This window comes from Eleutherodactylus coqui, chromosome 1 (assembly GCF_035609145.1).
Source record: "Eleutherodactylus coqui strain aEleCoq1 chromosome 1, aEleCoq1.hap1, whole genome shotgun sequence".
Lineage (NCBI taxonomy): Eukaryota > Metazoa > Chordata > Amphibia > Anura > Eleutherodactylidae > Eleutherodactylus > Eleutherodactylus coqui.
In genome coordinates this window covers 322,416,573-322,435,182 of record NC_089837.1, presented here as the reverse complement: position 1 = coordinate 322,435,182, position 18,610 = coordinate 322,416,573, and the positions used below count along the sequence as shown (strand labels likewise).

The following is an 18,610-nucleotide window of genomic DNA, read 5'->3' as shown; positions in this document are numbered from 1 at the left end:
GTTCTTCCACTGCGGAGTCCGCAAATCAAATCCACCCGTGGACATTGGGCATTAGTCATACCTCATCTGGAATACTGTGTCCAGTTCTGGGTACCCCACTTTAAAAAAGACATAGACAAACTGGAGCAAGTTCAGAGAAGAGTTACAAAGATGGTGAGCGGTCTGCAAATCATGTCCTATGAGGAACGGTTAAAGGATCTGGGAATGTTTAGCAGAAGATAAGGGTGAGAAGAGACTTAATAGCGGTCTACAAATATCTGAAGGGCTGTCACAGCCCTATGCTCATTTGTACAAGGAAAGACTAGAAACAATGGGATAAAACTGAAAAGGGAGGAGACACAGATTAGATATTAGAAAAAAACTTTCTGACAGTGAGGGTGATCAATGAGTGGAACAGGTTACCATGGGAGGTGGTGAGCTCTCCTTCAATGGAAGTGTTCAAACAAAGGCTGGACAAATATCTGCCTGGGATGATTTAGTAAATCCTGCACTGAGCAGAGGGTTGGACCCGATGACCCTGGAGGTCCCTTCCAACTCTAACATTCTAGGATTCTACTGGCATATAGTCTATTCATCTAAACCAGAATATTCTTATTCACAAACATAAGACAGCGAGTAACTATTCACAGGACAATTATTAAGCCACACATGGGTGAGTGCAATATTGGGCTGTGATTCACGTCCTGATATTGCGCTCCTCACCATGGGAAATCCCCATGGATACAAGGTGTTGTCACGTGAAAACAGGTGGTATTATTGTATCTAGTCACCACCAGGAAGCTAGAGGTTTGACAGGGCTTGGATGCAGGAACGCCCCGCCACACCCCTAGCTCCTGATTGGCCACATTCATCAATGTCCTTGAAGGTCCTGTACCAGCACCAGGATTGCCACAACTTTGCTGTCGGCCCACTATTGTCTGTGGAGTGGTTTGGCAAATTGGAGTACAGAGTGGGGATATTCATCCCAATGTCCCCGGAAGGCGTCGGTATAAGTCTGTTTTCCCATGTTTTGCTTTTGGCTGGGGCAGGACCACATTGCTCTAATTCTCCCGTCCCCCACCGTTGTGGCCTGTGCAGCTGTCAGGTCTGACAATGTGGTTCTCGGGAATCCCCAGACCCTGCAGCTGTAACTGGGCCGCCGTTGTCGTTGTACTGCCATGTGTGGCCGTAGCCTTTCCTGTGGTGTCCAGACACCCCTTGTGACAATTATCCATGCACCCCTGGCTTTTCCATCTGCACAACGTTTGCTTGTAAGTCCCGACCTTTCTGACACGGTCAGCGATGAACAGAGTGTGTGTGTGTGATTTACTCAACGCCAGGTACAAAAGTCATGCCAGGTAGCTGTGAGGGAACGGAGGCAGAGGCGCGCTGGCAGGGGAGCTGCAAGGGGGACTGTATGCAGACACTGGTAAAGGACCTTCACCAAATTGCCGAATGCAGCCAATCGGGAGCTAGCGGTGTGACGGGGCGTCCCTCCATGATAGCCCTGTCAACCCCCTAGCTTCCGATGCCGTCAAGATACACCAATACCAAAACAGCCACACATCACATCAGTGATGAAGGGAATCCCCTGGCACGGCTGTCACAGCCACAGCAGGGGATCCTTCTGGCCGCATTAAAAGCAATGGGAGATCTCACAGCTAGATAGCATTGCGGTGCCATGCAGGAAAATATAACTTATGTGTATGACCCTATTCAAAGGAATGGGGTTCGTATTTGTGCATCACAAAATGCACAATCTTCTCAGGCGTGCGAAACGGGCCATGTACATATTTCAGTGTTTTTTGGTTATCAGTAGGGCAGAATTGTAACTGTGATTTTCTAGAAATTTACCTTTTCCTATGTTTGTTGGAAAGCAAAAACAAAGTCAACTTTTCTGAATCCGTTCCATTGGTGGTAATAAAACACAATCATGTCGATTTAATCATTGATTTACACAATTTTTCTTCCATTTGAGTTTCGATATCAAATAAAAAAAAGTTTGCTACTGTGCTAGCCAGTAGAACAAAATGTTACGTCTCTCAGAAAGGATTCCTTCACACTTGGGATAAAATTGTACAATTTTTACGCGATTCGAGTGTGAAAACGCAGAATTCTGAAATGAATTATTTGCAATTGTCACTTGTGCGATTCTGCGTGAAAGAAAAACAAAAAAAACGCGGCATGTCTTATTTTTCTGCAGTTTGCTTTTTTTTTTTAATCTTCCACGTTTCCCTATGGAGTCTCCTTTTTATCACGCCGCAAAGCATGAGCTTGCAATTTTCGTGCAATGCATTTTTAACATTTGAAACTCTTATTGTCTATAACAAGAAAAAAGTGTGAGAAAAAGTAAGCGGCAGCAACGTTTTTGCAAGAAAAAGCATCGCTGACGCTCAGACATTTAATGTGCAAAATTGCGATTTGGCTGCGCTTTTCTCACGGTGATATCGCGATCACCAGTGTGATAGAATCCTAAGGCAGGGCTTGCACAGGGCAGAAGCGCTGCGGAATTTCCGTGTGGAAATTCTGCATGTGTTTTTAAGCCTGAGACTAAGCAGCAAAGTGGATAAGATTTGCAAATGTTATAAGCGCCCACACGCTGCAGACAAGCCGCGTGGAAACTGACATGCAGCGCGGAATTCTAGAGATGAGCGAACGTACTCGGTAAGGGCGATTTCGCAATCGAGCACCGCGATTTTCGAGTACTTCACTACTCGGGTGAAAAGATTCGGGGGTCGCTGGGGGGCGGGGTGTGGTGTGGTGGCGCAGGGGGTAGCAGCGTGGAACAGGTGGGAGCTCTCTCTCCCCCCCACTCCCCTCTGCAACCCCCCGCTCACCCACAGCGCCCCCGAGTACTTTTCACCCGAGTAGTGAAGTACTCGAAAATCTCGGTGCTCGATTGCGAAATCGGCCTTACCAAGTACGTTCGCTCATCTCTACGGAATTCAAGTCCATGGCATGTCAATTGTTTCGCCGTTTCCATTGCAGATTTTTCTCTATGGGGAGAGATTCCTGCAGTGGTATACCGGTGCGGGTTTTGAAGCAGCCTTTCCGCTGCAGAAAGTTTGCGGAACTTCTGTGCAGTCCTACTGCGGACATTCCTTGACATTTCCGTCCTGTGGGAACCCAGCCGAAGAGAAACTAAATATTCTTGAAAATAGGATTCCTTTTAATAGTTAACAAAAAGAAATGTAACTTGTATCATCTACACAAGATTGATTCTCTTACTGAGAGCAGTAACATTTCTATAGCAACTAGTAGGGTTATCATGTAGGCTAACATCGCCATCTTCAGGTCAGTGCAGGGAATAGCTCATAGTCCATTGATCCAAATTTAATCTCCCGTTCTAAATGAAAAAATCATATGTTGCAGTATTTACCAAAAGCTTCAATTTTGCAATGTAATTCAGTACAGAATCCTCCTCCCTTCTGAGCTCCAGCAGCTGGAGGGACTTTTTAATGATTCAACCACTTAGCAACATGCACCACATATATATGGCACTACCGGCAAAATCTCATCACTTTCTAATCCTTCAGTTCTCATTCAGGCCAACTGATTTCTACACCAACTCTCTCTTTCTCGCTGGGCCGGACAACAGCCGTAGCAGACCAACAGACTGAACAGGAATGCCCGACCAGGGCAGCCTACCAGGCATCCCATGAACACACTTTTTAGACCACACCAGACAAAAAAATGGATTATACCTACCTGATAATCAGGTTTCCAGGAGTCTCCACAACAGCACCAATCGAGATTGCCTCCTCCTGATAGGACAGGAACACACTGAGAGGTTAAAAGCTCCCCCCCTTCCCCACTTTCCTCAGTGGATTCTAACGAATTGCCGGGGTAGGAGCTCAACTTAAATTTTTTCCCTAACTGGGTTTTTTTTTTTTTTAAATAATTTCTTTACTACATTCTTAGAGGGGGAAGGTACAGGTGCTGTCGTGGAGACTACTGGAAACCCGATTATCAGGTAGGTATAATCTATTTTTTCCCCAGTCGCCTCCAATTGAGATGTACCAACTAAAGTTTTTTCCTAGGGTGGGATTGCTGCCGAGAGGACTTTGCGGCCGAAGGCCATGTCCTGCTGCACTTTTACCCTATACTGTTTAACGAACGTGTGGGTTTTTTTCCAGACTGCGGCCTTGCATATCTGCTCGACCGAAGCTGAGCTATGTTCGGCCCATGAGGATGCTACTGCCCTTGTAGAATGGGCTTTAAGAGCTAAAGGGATTTCCTTCCCGAGGGCCTTATAGGACTCTATGATGGCTAGGCGGATCCACCTGGCTATGGAGCTTTTTGCTGCTTTGTTCCCTTTATTTGGGCCACTGAACAAGTTGTCGTCCCGCCTCTAGTGGCTTGTCGCCTCTATGTAGCCGAGAACTGCTCTCCTAACGTCCAGGCAGCTTAGGGTTTTTTCTTCCTCGTTTTTAGGTTTACTAAAAAATGAGGGGATTATTATGTCTTGGGACCTATGAAAGTGTGATACTACTTTTGGCATAAAAGCAGGGTCCGTTTTAAATACTAATTTGGTGTCCGAGATTTTCAGGAACGGGTGGCGAATGGACAAGGCCTGCAGCTCGCTAACCCGCCTTGCCGAGGTGATGGCTACTAAGAAAATAGTCTTGATCGTAAGCATTTTTATGGGTAATGCTTCGATCGGCTCGAATGGTACCGCTGTCATGGCCCTTAGAGCCCAATTAAGGTTCCAGTCTGGAAAAAGATTTATGGGCCTAGGCCGTAATCTAGCTGCTGCTGTTAGGAATCTGTTGACCCATCTGTTGTCTGCGAACTTTGTGTCACATATGGCGCTAAGGGCTGCGACCTGGACCTTCAGGGTGCTTGGAGAGAGGCCCATCTCTAGGCCCTCCTGCAAGAACTCTAAGATTAGAGGGATGTCCGGGATAGAATCCCCGGGATCCCTTCCCTGTCTCCATGAGGAGAACCTTCTCCAAACTTTCTGGTAGATGAGATGTGTCGTCTTTTTCCTGCTGGACATTAACGTTTCTACTACTCTCTCTGAGAATCCCTTCCCTCTTAGTGAGGATTCCTAAAGAGCCATGCTGTTAAGTGAAGCTTGTCTAGGTCCGGGTGGTTCAGTGGCCCCTGCGATAGAAGATCTGTCCAGGTAGGAAAGATGACTGGGTCCTGGACGCTCAATGTTGCTAGAAGACCAAACCAACTTCTCTTGGGCCAGAAGGGGGTCACCAGGATTAGCATGCATACCTGGGTTCTGAAATGTTGTAAGACTCTGGGGATCAGAGGTATTGGAGGAAAGGCGTACACCAGCCCCTCTCCCCAGTCTTGGCCTAAGGCGTCTACTGCTGTCGGACGATCTCCTGGCCGGAGGGAGAAGTTGCTTACTTTGGCATTCTCCCTGGTTGCGAACAGGTCCAATTGTGGGGTCCCCCACCGGTTGGTCAGGATTCTGAATGCCTCCAGGGAGAGAGACCATTCTCCTGGGTCTATTTGCCTCCTGCTAAGGAAGTCCGCTTTTTGGTTTAGCGTCCCCTTCAAGTGGGTTGCCATGATCGAGAGGATCCGGCCCTCTGCCCAGTGGAAAATTTTCTGCGCGATTTTTTGCAGGGCGGGAGACCTTGTGCCCCCTTGGTGTCGTATATGTGCGACCACGGTGATATTGTCTGACAGTATCTTTATATGCTGGTTCCGTAGCGAGTTCCCTAACTGCTGTAGGACCTGCCATATGGCCTGTAGTTCCCTGTAGTTTGAGGACCGTTCTTTTGTCCTTTGAGGCCATGGGCCCTGAAAGAACTGGTTCCCCACATGCGCTCCCCATCCCCAGGCGCTTGCGTCCGTTGTGATGTGAGTGGCTGGGTTTTGTAGCCAATGAACCCCTCTCTGCAGGTTCGCTGGGGATGTCCACCAACGCAGGGATGTTTTCACCGTACTTGGGATGTACATTCTTGCTCCTAGAGAGGACTGTCTTTTGTCCCACGTGGATAGGACTGAGGATTGAAGGGCTCTGGTGTGAGCCTGGGCCCATGCTACTCCTGGAATGCATGACGTCAAGCTTCCCAGGAGAGACATGGCTTCCCGAATTGTGCATGATTGTCTCCGTATGAAGGTTCTGACTAACCGTCGGATATTTAGTATTTTTTCCTCGGGTAGGCAGGAGCATTGTGATTCTGAGTTGAGCGTTATGCCCAAAAACGTCTTTTTCTTGTCGGGATCTAAGCTGGATTTTTCCCAGTTTATGATCCATCCTAAGGACTGGAGAAGTTCTAGCACTATCCCCAGGTGTTTCGTTAGGAGTTCTCTGGACTCTGCTATTATTAAAATATCGTCCAGGTAGGGTATTATTAGGACCCACTTTTTCCTCAGGTAGGCGGCTACTTCTGCCATAATTTTGGTGAAAATTCTGGGTGCTGAGGAGATCCCGAAAGGCAGGCATCTGAATTGATGGTGCTCTATTCCTTTGCCCATATCCACTGCGGACCTTAGGTATTTCTGGGACCCCTTGTGGATCGGTACGTGGAAATAAGCGTCCTTTAGATCGATGGAAGCCATGTAGGCTCCTTTGGGGATCAACTTTATAGTTGAGGAGATGGACTCCATTTTGAATATTCTGTATCTGACGCAAGTGTTCAGAGGTTTCAGATTCACTATCATCCTCTGTTTCCCGAAGGGTTTCCTTACTAGGCAGAGCCTGGAATAATGGCCCTGGGTTTCCTCGTTTCGTGGTACGGGGGATATTGCGTTTAGTTGTTGCAGGTCCCGAACGCTTTGCCTTAGTAGGTGTAATTGTTGCCCTGAGCCTCCCGTGATAATGAATTTCCTTCTGGGGAGGGACACCAGCTCTATCCGGTATCCCTGCTGTAAGATCTTTGGGATCCATGGGCCTTCGCAAATCGCGGCCCATTGATCCACAAAGCTCCCCAGCCTTGCCCCTACGGGGATGGCGTCAGGGTCTCTGCTTTGGCTCCCCCTGGTGGGGGTTAAAGAGGATATTCCTTCCTCTGCCCCCCTTGGGGTAACTCCAGCGTCCTGTCTTGCCCTTGCCTCGGTAGGCCTCGGGCTGTTGCACTGGGGCCCGGAAGAAGGTCTTCCCTCTCTGTGGCTTTTCTTCCGGGAATCCCTTCTTTTTGTCGGCCGCCTTCTCTAGGATCTTGTCCAAGTTCGGTCCGAACAAAAACTGGCCGTAGAACGGGAGGGCGCATAGCTTATTTTTGTAGGCTAGGTCGCCTGACCACGATTTCAGCCATAACACTCTTCTAGTTGAGTTAGACCGGGCTGTAGCTTTCGCCGAGAGTTTGACAGTTTCGGCCGCGGCATCCGCCAGGAAATTTGTTGCCATACGCAGGATAGGAAGAGAATTTTGGATCTGTTCCCTTGGCGTCTTATTGGTTAGATGCAGCTCCAGCTGTTCTAGCCACACCCCCAGAGTTTGCGCCACGCAGGTGGCTGCGATCCCTGGCCTAAGTATGTTTGCCGCTGCCTCCCATGATTTTTTTAAAAGGCCCTCAGCTTTGCGATCCATGGGATCTTTTAACTGTGCGGCATCCTCAAAGGGCAGGGTCGTTCTCCTGGCTACTTTGGCCACTGGGACGTCTACCTTGGGTACCTCCTCCCAGCTTGCGCAAACTTCCTCCTCGAATGGGTATCTTCTTTTTACCCCTCTAGCGGAGAAGGAGCCTGCGTCTGGTTTCTTCCATTCTTTTTGGATTATTTTGGTGATATTCTTGTGGACAGGGAAGGTGTGCTTGCGCCTCTCCCCTAGTCCCCCGAATATCTCATCTTATAAGGTACGTGGTTCTCTGGGCTCTTCTTCTTTAGTGTAGCCCTGACTGACTTAATCAATTCCGTTAAGTCGCCTTGATGGAATAGATATCTTTTGTAGTCCTCCTCATCTGAGGACTCCTCGGCCGCCTGTTCCTCTTGCTCCGACCCGATAGAACACTCGGAGTCGGAAGCCTCGTCGGGAACATATGCCTTTTTCTGGCATTTAGCTGGCGGCGCCAGCTGTGACGTTAGGGCTGATCTAACCTCCTCTTTCATTAGCTTCCTAACGTCCTCCATGAATGCCCCCGATTCCTCTTTGACTAGCCTAGCTCTGCATGCCTTGCATAGAGGCCTCTGGTACGTAGCTGGCAGTCTCGCCCCGCACTCCACGCATTTTTTGAGTTTTGTTCTGGGGGGGATGTCTTTTTTATCCCCCTGACAACAAGAAAAGCATTTTTTGCGGGTAAATATGCAATTTTTCCGTAAACAATACACTGGATATTTGCATTTGTATTTTTGCCGCACTGGCTACTTACGGCCGCTGAGGCTGAGGTTTCAGCTGTCTCTGGTGCTGGAGCACTCATTTCTGTACCAGTGCTACAGACACCTTGCGACCTGTAGTGCTGGTCTCTTCTGGCTTCTCTCAGGTTCCTTTATTTTTGAATTTCCGCGCTCCTGCGCTAAGCCCTGCCCCCTCCGTGCGTCTTCTGATGCAGGCGCGATGATGTCATTGCGCTGGACACGTGACGTGACGCCCCGCCCCCCGCCGTCAAAGGGCTTCCTGGAGCGCCGCGCTGTAACTCTGCAGGGAAGAGGAGGGGGACTGAGGCTCCCGCTTTGTACCCCCCATGGGCCGCCGCGGGAGGAACCTGTCCCGGGAGTCGTCTGGCTTGGAAGGGAGAACAGGCTGACCCACTGCCCTTCGATCCGCCTGTAAGTAGATCCTGGCTGGCTTCTCCACCAGCCCCTCTCAGAGATCCTGCCTCCTGGCAGGACAGGAAGACACTGAGGAAAGTGGGGAAGGGGGGGAGCTTTTAACCTCTCAGTATGTTCCTGTCCTATCAGGAGGAGGAGGCAATCTCAATTGGTGCTGTCGTGGAGACGACTGGGGAAAACTATACATTTTCCAGACATTAACCCTTTCATGCCCGAAGCCATCCAATACACATAAACCTGATGCATTCCACAAATAAGAAAGTGCACAAGACAAACACAGAACACTCTTGAGGGGACCCCAATAACTCTGGGCCACTACACAACTAGCCAAACAGAATGATAATCGCTCAATTTAAATGTGAGTCAACGACTGCATGATTAAAGAGAATAGCGCTTTTCTTGTTTGTCACTCAATTTCAGCCAGCATAAAAATTTGTACTGGTTTGTGCAGTTTAGACACTGATCGTTCAGTGTTTCACATAGGAATGTCTAAACACGCGGCCTGAGTGAGAATGAACTGGTGATGACGTCACCAGCTTCTTCATTTAGGCAAATGAGAGTCGTTTGATTCTTGTTCAGTGTTAAAAGGGGCATTAGTCCTTCCAAACCTTGAATGTATTGGAAATCAGAAACAGTACTGTAGAGAGAGAGGGTAGCAGTGGTGCATAGGAGGCTCTGAGATCTGGGGACAATGCTGAGTGAAGGAACACCCTATTTTCCAGGAAAAGAGTACAGAGCTCAGCTGCTTGATGGAAGACAAAACTGTAAGGCTGGGTTCACACAGGGCGGATTCCAGTCGGAAATCTCGTGGTTTGGCCGCAGCAAAAACTGCGAGATCTCCGCGGGGCGAACCGCCATGGTTTAAGCCGCGGCGGCTTTGAAGCGGCTCGGCCGCTTGCTTTTCCGTTGCGGCCGGCGCTCCCATAGAGGAAAGCGCGGCCGCGACGAAAATAAACAAAAAAAAAGTAAATAGACATGCTGCATCTTCTGAAACCGCAGCTGCGGCGGCCACAGCCGCGGTTTCAGCTAGATTTACTGCAGCGGATTGGCCGTCCCGTGTGGACGAGATTTCTGAGAAATCTCGTCCACATGGCTGGCTAATCCCGAGATTAGTGGCCGCGGGCGGATTTGCCGCGGCCAAACCGCCCAGTGTGAACCCAGCCTAAGGCTGGGTTCACATGGGGTGGATTTGCCGTGGAAATTCCGTGCGGAATTTCGCCGCGGCAAATCCGCATGCGGTCGCTAATCCTGGGATTAGCCAGCCATGTCGACGAGATTTCTCAGAAATCTCATCCACACAGGACGGCAAATCCGCTGCGGCTAAGACGGCAGAAGCCGCCGCGGTGCGGATTTGCCGACCGCAGCATGTCCATTTTTTTCCCCGCTGCAGCTGCCCTCTCCTCTATGGGAGCACCGTCCGCAGCGTAAGAGCGAACGGCCGGGCCTCTTCAAAGCCGCCGCGGGTTTTGCAGAAGCGGTTCTCCCGGCGGAAGTTTTTCGCTGCAGCCAAACCGCGAAATTTCCGCTGAGAATCCGCCCTGTGAGAACCCACCCTAACAAAGGTTTACTGCAGCAACCAGTGTCAGGCAGCTGCTGCCAAGACAAATAGGATCATGGGGCACATGACGAGAGCATTGTTCTAGCTCTTTACAAGTCACTGGTCAGACCACACATGGAATATTGTGTACAGTTTTGGGCACCGGTACTCAGAAAGGACTTCTCACAGCTTGAGTGGGTACAGAGTAAAAGTAATAAATGGAATGGGCAAACTACAATATCCAGAAAGGTTATTAAACTTGTTTAGTTTAGAAAAAAAAAAAAAAAAAGACGGCTGAGGGTCAATCTAATGACGATGTGTAAAGATATCAGGGAACAATACAGAGATCTCTGCCATGATTTATTTATACCCAGGAATATGACAAGGGGTCATCCGCTACATCTAGAGAGATTAAAAAAAGGGAGGTTTCATCACCAATACAGAAGGGGGTTCTTTACTGTAAGAGCAGTGCGACTGTAGAACTCTCTGCCTGAGGACGTGGTGATGGCAAATTCGATAAGAGTTCAAGAGGAACCTGGATGTTTTTCTTGAGCAATACAATATTGTATGTTATAATCATTAATAACTTCAGCAGGGGTTGTTAATCCAGGGATTATTCCGATTGCCAGATTGGAGTCAGGAAGGAATTTTTTTCCCTAACGCCTCTTTCACATGAGCGTAAATTTCATGGCAAAGTTAGCCACACAATAAAAATTGCGAACAGATTGCAGCTGCTATTCGCAATTCTTTTGTCCATTCACGTGGCTGGCTGTGGTATGATGCAGGGAAATTACGCCACAGCTCCGATTTACCTCGGTCATCAGAACTACTAGTAAATTCCTTTTAAATGCCTCACTAGAGGCACCCGTCAACGTTTAGCAGCGCTAGCCACTGCTAAACTCCCTCTTCTTTTTCTGAGGGTACCCATTGGCGTCTCCAGCGTTTTTCAGTCCAAAGATAGAGTAAGACCTATATTTTTCGGCAGCGTGGAATTTTGGTCCCAGAAATCACGTGCTTATGTGCTATATTTTTCGGTCTGATAATCGTTTGAATGAATCCATAGAAAACCATTTGTTTCAATGGTCATGATTTTATTGAGTGGCTAACTTAGCTGCGCAAAAATGCTTGTGTGAAAGAGGCCTTAAATGGGGAAAAAGTGGCTGCTACCTCATTGGGATTTTGCTGCACCAAAAATTGGTTTGAAAGGCTCATTCACACGAGTGGATGTACGTTTGCACACCGAACAAGGCTTTTTTGCACACGTATCTTACTGTACTTTTTCTGTCTGCAGAGCATGTTCATGTGTGTGCGGCCAACAAAGATGCACGGCTTCAAGTGTCTAATGAGTTCCAGATGTGTTCTTTTCTCAGTGGAATTACACATCGCCTTGTGTATTGCGTTTGCGCACTCCTCAATGACTTCTGTGGAGATCTTTGCTGCACAAAAGTAGAGCCTGCTGCAGGGTTGTTTTTTTTTGCGCAACTCAAATGTGCAAGCAAAATATGGAAATGTGATCAAACCCATTGACATCCATGATTTCTATTCTCTGCATATTGTGCAAGTAAATATTACGCATGCAAATATGCCCATGTGGAGCCACAAATGAAGAGACCTGATGCTGCAATCAGGGTTTCTATCATATGTTCATGTGACAAAATAGGGCAGCATTAAGGCCCATGTACACACAAAGATAATCTTTCAACTGATTGCTAAAACTTTCAATGTTTCAATCTTTTTGAATAAAAAGTGTTAATGGCCATTAACACCTTATCTTCATTTACATGTAAAAAGGCTGTTTGTAGAGCCCAGTGTGTGATTAATCACACGCCCAGCTGTGCTCACTGCTGCATTGTTCTCCTTGTGGGTGACACCAGAATACAATGTTAACCACTGGCTCCCCGTGGAGATAACAGCCTGTGGTCTACTGACAGATTAAGGTGTTTGCTTTATTTCCAGTAGCTGAAAGATGGATTTTAAGTTCCACTTAAAATAATCCTTCAAACAAAAAGTGCCAGATGCCCGCGTTTACATGTAACGATTATCGCTTCGGTCGTTTGAATGACTTTTGAGCGATATTCGTTGCGTGTAAATGGTCCCTAAAAGCCAATCCCCCCCCCCCCCCCCTTTTTGGTTAAAGAGGTCTTTTCCCAGTCACAACACCACCACTGTGCCCAACATGTACTAGTATTTTATTTTATTTTTTTTCATATTTATAGTTAACATTGCGAGTAAAAAAAAAAGCCAGCCATGAAAGACACTGCCATTGTATTTTTTCCCAAACATCATTCTATCTAGGCAACTCTTTAATAATATATAGTCTTTGCCATGTAGCATTTACCTAAAGAGTCACCCTTACAATCATAAATAATTAGACATATTGTTTACAAGCTGTCTGGGAGTGGCACGTCATGTTTGCCAAGTTGGCCACTAGACCTGGAACATCAGTAAGTGCCATGGATAAGCCACTTTGGGAACAACAGTCTGATGATGCCTTCACCTTCTCACTACTGTTGAGTTTTTCTCCCATATTAATACTTGGCCAACGATGCCTACTAGATACTTTTTTATAGACTGGTAGCTCTTGGTCACTTGGTGTAGCACAAGACTGATGATAACCGGCTCCATTAGGCAAGCTTTTAGTAGAGCTAGGAAGAGAACAATGAGGTACTTCTACATTTATATCACGTTTTTGTAATTGCTTGTTGAAAAGGTGAATAAATTCAAACAAATTGAGTAACAAAGATATAAGAGAAACGACCAACATGAATATGATAAAGATAGTCTTTTCCATGGGCCGGGAGACAAAACAGTCTACTTTATGGGGACAAGGCTTTCTTGAGCACTCAAAAATTGGAAGCATCACAAAGCCATACAAATACCACTGACCAAGAACAAATCCAGCTTCAAATATGCTTTTGAAAACCACGCTGACCGCATAGGTGTAGACTAGGGATCCGTGGATTTTCATCTTTTTGGTAGCAGATTGATTTTTTATATTATTCTCCGTATTTGACTCTTTAGTTTCAGCATTCTCCTGCTTTAATTTCTCCTCTCTTCTGGACAAATATATAACATGTCCAAGGTAGATCAAGGTGGGAGTGCTGACAAAGAGGAACTGCAGCACCCAGTAGCGGACATGCGAGATAGGGAAAGCCTTATCATAACAGACATTGGTGCACCCAGGTTGATTTGTATTGCAAGTGAAGTCAGACTGCTCATCTCCCCAAACAGATTCTCCTGCCAAGCTTAGGATAAGTATTCTGAAGATAAAAAGTATAGTCAACCAGACTTTTCCGATGAGTGTCGAATGTTCCTGGACTTCATCAAGCAATATTTTAAGTAGATCCCATCCTGCCATAATTCACTGAAAATACAAAAACATATAGACAGTAAAATAATGAAATGTAATTCACAAGTCAAAAAAAAAAAAAAAAAAGGGGTTGTAACATCAATGCAAGCATTGATCAGAGTGGATCTGGACTGATCTACAAGCCAAAGTAGTTAGCGAGTATTTGTACAAGATCTGGCAGACTTGATCTAAATGCCTACTATGTTATCCTTTAACAGCCACTGCAGGTATAATGTCTAGATATCTGCGTTTTCCCCCAGCATAATTAATTCCGTGCCAGGGAGCCCCCACATTACTTACATTGGTTGTCTGAGATGAGAGATCGATGACGTGTCGTTTGTATATGCCATTTAATATCAGATAAAGAGGCATAATGTTATCCTAGCACTTCTGTTACTCATTTCAGCCTTGTCATTAATGGAGGCATTGCAGTTGTACCCTGCTGATTGGACACCGGTGGCATATGGTAAAAATTAAACTAATTGTATAATGTTTTGGTATGGATGAAGCGTATAATTAATAAGAATCAGGTCTTTCTGTAGGTCTAAGGCAATCTTTCCCAACTTGTTCACCCCGTTTTTCCCAGGGGTGCACCAAGGCTGATGTCAGGGCTTACCCCATGATTTCACCTCCGATATTGCGGGCACCCGGCGGCCTCCAGTGAGTGCAGTGGCACTGGCCACTTCTGCATCACCTGACAAGCTACGTGTAAACACGGCTGGGTCCACATAGGGACGATTTGCTGTGGACTGTCTGCAGCAGATCAGCAGTGGAAAGTCGGCCTCAAAACCTGCACCATTTGGGTTTTATCGTGTATTTTTGTGAATTCTACAGTGGAAATGGTGATAAAATTGACATGCTGTGGAATTAACTTCATCACTGTATGTCAATTTCCACACAGATTTTTTCCACAGCTTGTGGAGGAGATTTTGAAAATCTCCCTTTGTTAACACTGTTAATGCCATGGAATTTCTGTGTGGAGCGTCCACATAGGAATTCTGCCCTGTGTGCACCCAGCCTAAAATTACGTTTACATGGGACAGAAATGCTGCATGGCTCTGTTTTTGGATGAAGAAATACTGCAGAATTTACAGCAGATTTTACACTGTCAACATTCTGCCACATTTCTGCCCTGCGTAAACATACCTTGAGGGCTCAATCAGATGAGCGTTTTTTGCGCACCAATAGGCGCGCAAAAAGAGCGCTTCTAAAATAACCAATGAGAGAATACATGAGAGAATGTTAGGTACACGATTTTTAGTGCGCTGCACAGGAGTTTCCATAAACTTCTGCTCCTATAGAAGTCAATGAAAACTCCTGTGCAGTAGCCTGTCCCTGCCTACAGCGGGACATTTAACACCTACTGCCAAGAAGCACATTTTAAATGTCCCGCAGTAAACTCCTGTTAGTCCCCATGGGGATGAGGGGACTCCCCGAGGGTTGCATTAATCCCCGCGGGAACTAACAGGAATTTTCAACGGGACATTTCAAATGTGCTTCTGGGCAGCACCTTTTAAATGCCCTGCTGTAAGCAGTGGGGTATTCCTCCTGCCGTCCTGCTGGGCAATTCCGCAGCAGCAAGGGGCAGTAGGTGACTTCCTCCCCAAGGGATTTCTACAGCGGGGAGAGAGAGGAGGGGGAGGTTACCGGGCTTTTCCTGAGGGGGAGGGAACAAGGCTACAGGGATCCAATCTCAAGCCCCGCCCCTCTAGCTCTACCCCTATATATATTTGCTATAGGGATTCTCTGTTAGAAGCTCTCTAGCAACCCCCCCCCCCCCACACTCTCAGCTATGGGGATATCCCTCGAGAATCCCCATAGCAGGGAGAGAGAACGGAGGTATGGGGGATTAACCCTTCACCCCCACTCTGTCTCTCCCTCCCTTTTAAAGCGCAACTGCTCCAGTGAATGGATAATTTTCAAGTGCACAAAGCTCCAGTTTTATGCGCATGAAGCATTGCCCATTTATGCGATTTAGACATAGGCACACAAAAACCACTTGCCTATTTGTGCACATTAAAAAAAAAAAAAAAAAACGAGGCCTAAAGAAGTTTTCCAGAAAAACACAGTTTTTGATGCAGATTTAAATGCAGGGCTGCACCAAAATATGCAATGTGTGAACATACCACAATAGTTGTCCCTCTGTGTCCCTAGCCTGACCTCCTCCCCAAGTAATGATGGCCTCTGTGGATTTTTAAAAAAAAAGTTTTTGGCCAAATATTTTTTTTCCTTTTGATTTAACCCCTTCTCTGCCTGACCTAATAGCCAATTAACACTGGAGCAGAGACACACTCATGCCTATACTGACAGCACACCATCCCGTACCTTGAAGTTCTAAGCACTGCTCCTGTGATTAGCACAGCGCTCCTGCGGGATGCATGGAGGACAGTGTGTGCACCTGGACTCCTCCTCCCTCCTCTACTTCTGCGCACCTCTATGTATGAGAGGAACCAAAGAGGAGAGGTAGAATTTGGGTGCACCCCACAGCAGCACTTCGGTGTTCAAGGTAACAGGATGGTGTGCGGTCAGCGATTCCCAACCTGGGAGTCGTGACACCCTGGTTGCCCATCAATGTGCTAAGGTAACCTAGTACAATGTAGCCAACTGCTCCACTTTTTGTTCGTGCTAAATTTAAAATCTAGATTACTTAATAGGCTGCCATGCAAAAAAGTACAATATCGAAGTATTACAGTATATTATACAAGTGACAAAACGTTTGGGTTTATAGGAAAAACTAAGCCTACTTCCCAGTACATGCATTTAAAGACAACACACACAAAAAAAAAAAAGTTGCATGTAACCCAAATATATACCAGCAGTGATTACAGCTTGCTCCCACAAACACTAAACAAAAACCACACACAACACACGCAGTCCCTTAGACGGTGGGTGAGAGAAGTTATTGGACTCCTAGCAAGAGCGATTTTTTTTTTTTCTTTTAAAACAATCAATTTTGTCAGAACAGCATATAAAAAAACCCATGTAAAAATTTTGTTTTGTCTTAATTGTACTGACCCACAACAAAATAAAGTCAACACGGCATTTTACCACACCATGAACACTGTAAAAGCAAAGACTTCTCAAAAATAGCGCAGTTGAGTTTTTACTCCATTTTTTCAATACATTAACTGGAGGCTCACTCTGTGTATTCATCTTGGATTGGAAAATTACCAGTACAAGCGCCACTTGCTTTCCAGATCACTGCTATAGTCACCGACATACCCTATTGTAAATCAGCAAGGTCAGTGGGGTCTACCATGCAACAATAGCAGCCCTGCGTTGTGATTTCTACTATAAGTAACACAAATGTGCAGGAAGCATTCTCGTCATGCATTATCTGTAGATCTCCATACATCCAATATATACTCAGACAGGTCAGTCATTGGGTTTGGCACAACCAATTTCAGATTTACAGAACTTCAGCTGTGGATCTGCACCAACTCACAGTCTTAGCACAACTGCACTGTCAAACCAGACTCTAATGCAAGCTTCCCCCAAAGAAACAGTGACAAACTCACCTCTGCTGAATATGGATCTACCACTCCTGACCTAACACATCCAGCTCCACCATAACTAACACTGGACACAACCTAATGGGCAGTCTGCACTTCTCCAACCCAGGTGTGATCTCTAAATGAGGAGTGTCATTACAACTATATAGTCTACAGCAGTGGAGGACAAGTGGGGAGATTTTGGTTCTGTAAGATGCATTTAGGCTGGAGCTCCATGGTAACTTTGGCAGTGATTTGTTGTGCGGCCAAAGATTAAATTGTAGCCCTACTACATTGCATCCCGATGGAAGTGAATGTGGTCACATTGTAACTAACAAGTTGCTGAGCCTCCGACCCAACAATTGCAACACATCCATCACATTTTTTGTGGTTGTTTAGTTGTATACAGAGAACCTTGTGAATCACAATGTGACCACATTAAGGCCCCTTCACACGAGCACATGCGTATTTGCAGATTGAGCAGTGATTATTTGCGTGTGCATCCGTGTATTTTACTGTGTTTTTTGCACCCACAAAGCATATTTTGCACGCATTTGCACATCCCCAATCACTTCTATGAGGACTTTGGTATGAAAATGCGCAGCTAATGGAGCGTGTTATACTTTTATTGCGTGACCGAAATACGCAGGAAACAAATCTGTGCATGTGAACGAAACAAATTTAAATCAGTTGGTTCTATTCTCTGCGTATTGCACATGCAAATACGCCTGTGTGAAGGGGGCCTAAGCTACATTAGGATACAATGTACCAGGGCCATAGTGTGATTTTGGCCACAAATACAAAGACACTATGTAGCACTGGCCGCATATGGATGGTTTCATGCATAGTGGAAAAATGCTGCGTTTGGCCCCCTGCACATGGGCAGAAATTCCACGGCGGGATTTCCCGCAGAATTTCCGCCTGTGCCCGCCTGCATAGGATTGCATTACAAAACACAATCCTATGCACACAGCCGCGATTTGCCCGCATGAAAACATGCGTAGTAAATAAATCGCAACATGTTCTATTTCTGTGCGGGTCTCGCAGAGGACCGCACAGAAATGTCAGTAGAGACCCGTCGGCTCTACTCTGCGCATGCGCCGGCTGGGCGTCAGCTGGCACACAGCACAAAGAGGAGATGCCTGGAGCAGGTGAGCCGTAGGTCTCTGCAGGGGCACGGGTCTGCATCCCGCTGTGAGGATTTCTTGCAAAACTTTTCCTGGTGTTTTTTTCTGTGTTTTAAAAAAATAAATAAAATAAATGATGTGGCCAGATGTTAGCTGTACATAAACAATAAACTATGAAATGTTCTTTTTGTCATGTGTTTTTGATTTCATGTAGCATGCCATACATGTGTAATTTTTTCAGGCATTTTTCAATAGTTTTCTCTGTAAAACACATGAAAATGTGCATAAGGACTTATTCAGACGACCATATATCAGCCGGGTATTCACGCCGGCCAATATACGGCATCCCTCTCTGCAGGGGGAGGAGGCTGGAAGAGTCGGGAGCAGTGCACTGAGCTCCCACCCCCTCTCCGCCTCCGCCTCCTCTCCGCCCCCGCCTCCTCTCATTGCA

General features: G+C 46.5%; 1 protein-coding gene across 1 annotated transcript; it reads right to left on the bottom strand.

Annotated features, from left to right (window-relative positions):
* Positions 1-12,560: 12,560 nt before the first annotated feature.
* LOC136588106 (gap junction alpha-2 protein-like) lies at positions 12,561-13,550 on the bottom strand. The gene has a single exon (XM_066587120.1). It carries the CDS (start codon positions 13,548-13,550, stop codon positions 12,561-12,563), a length of 990 nt encoding a protein of 329 aa, XP_066443217.1.
* Positions 13,551-18,610: the final 5,060 nt, after the last annotated feature.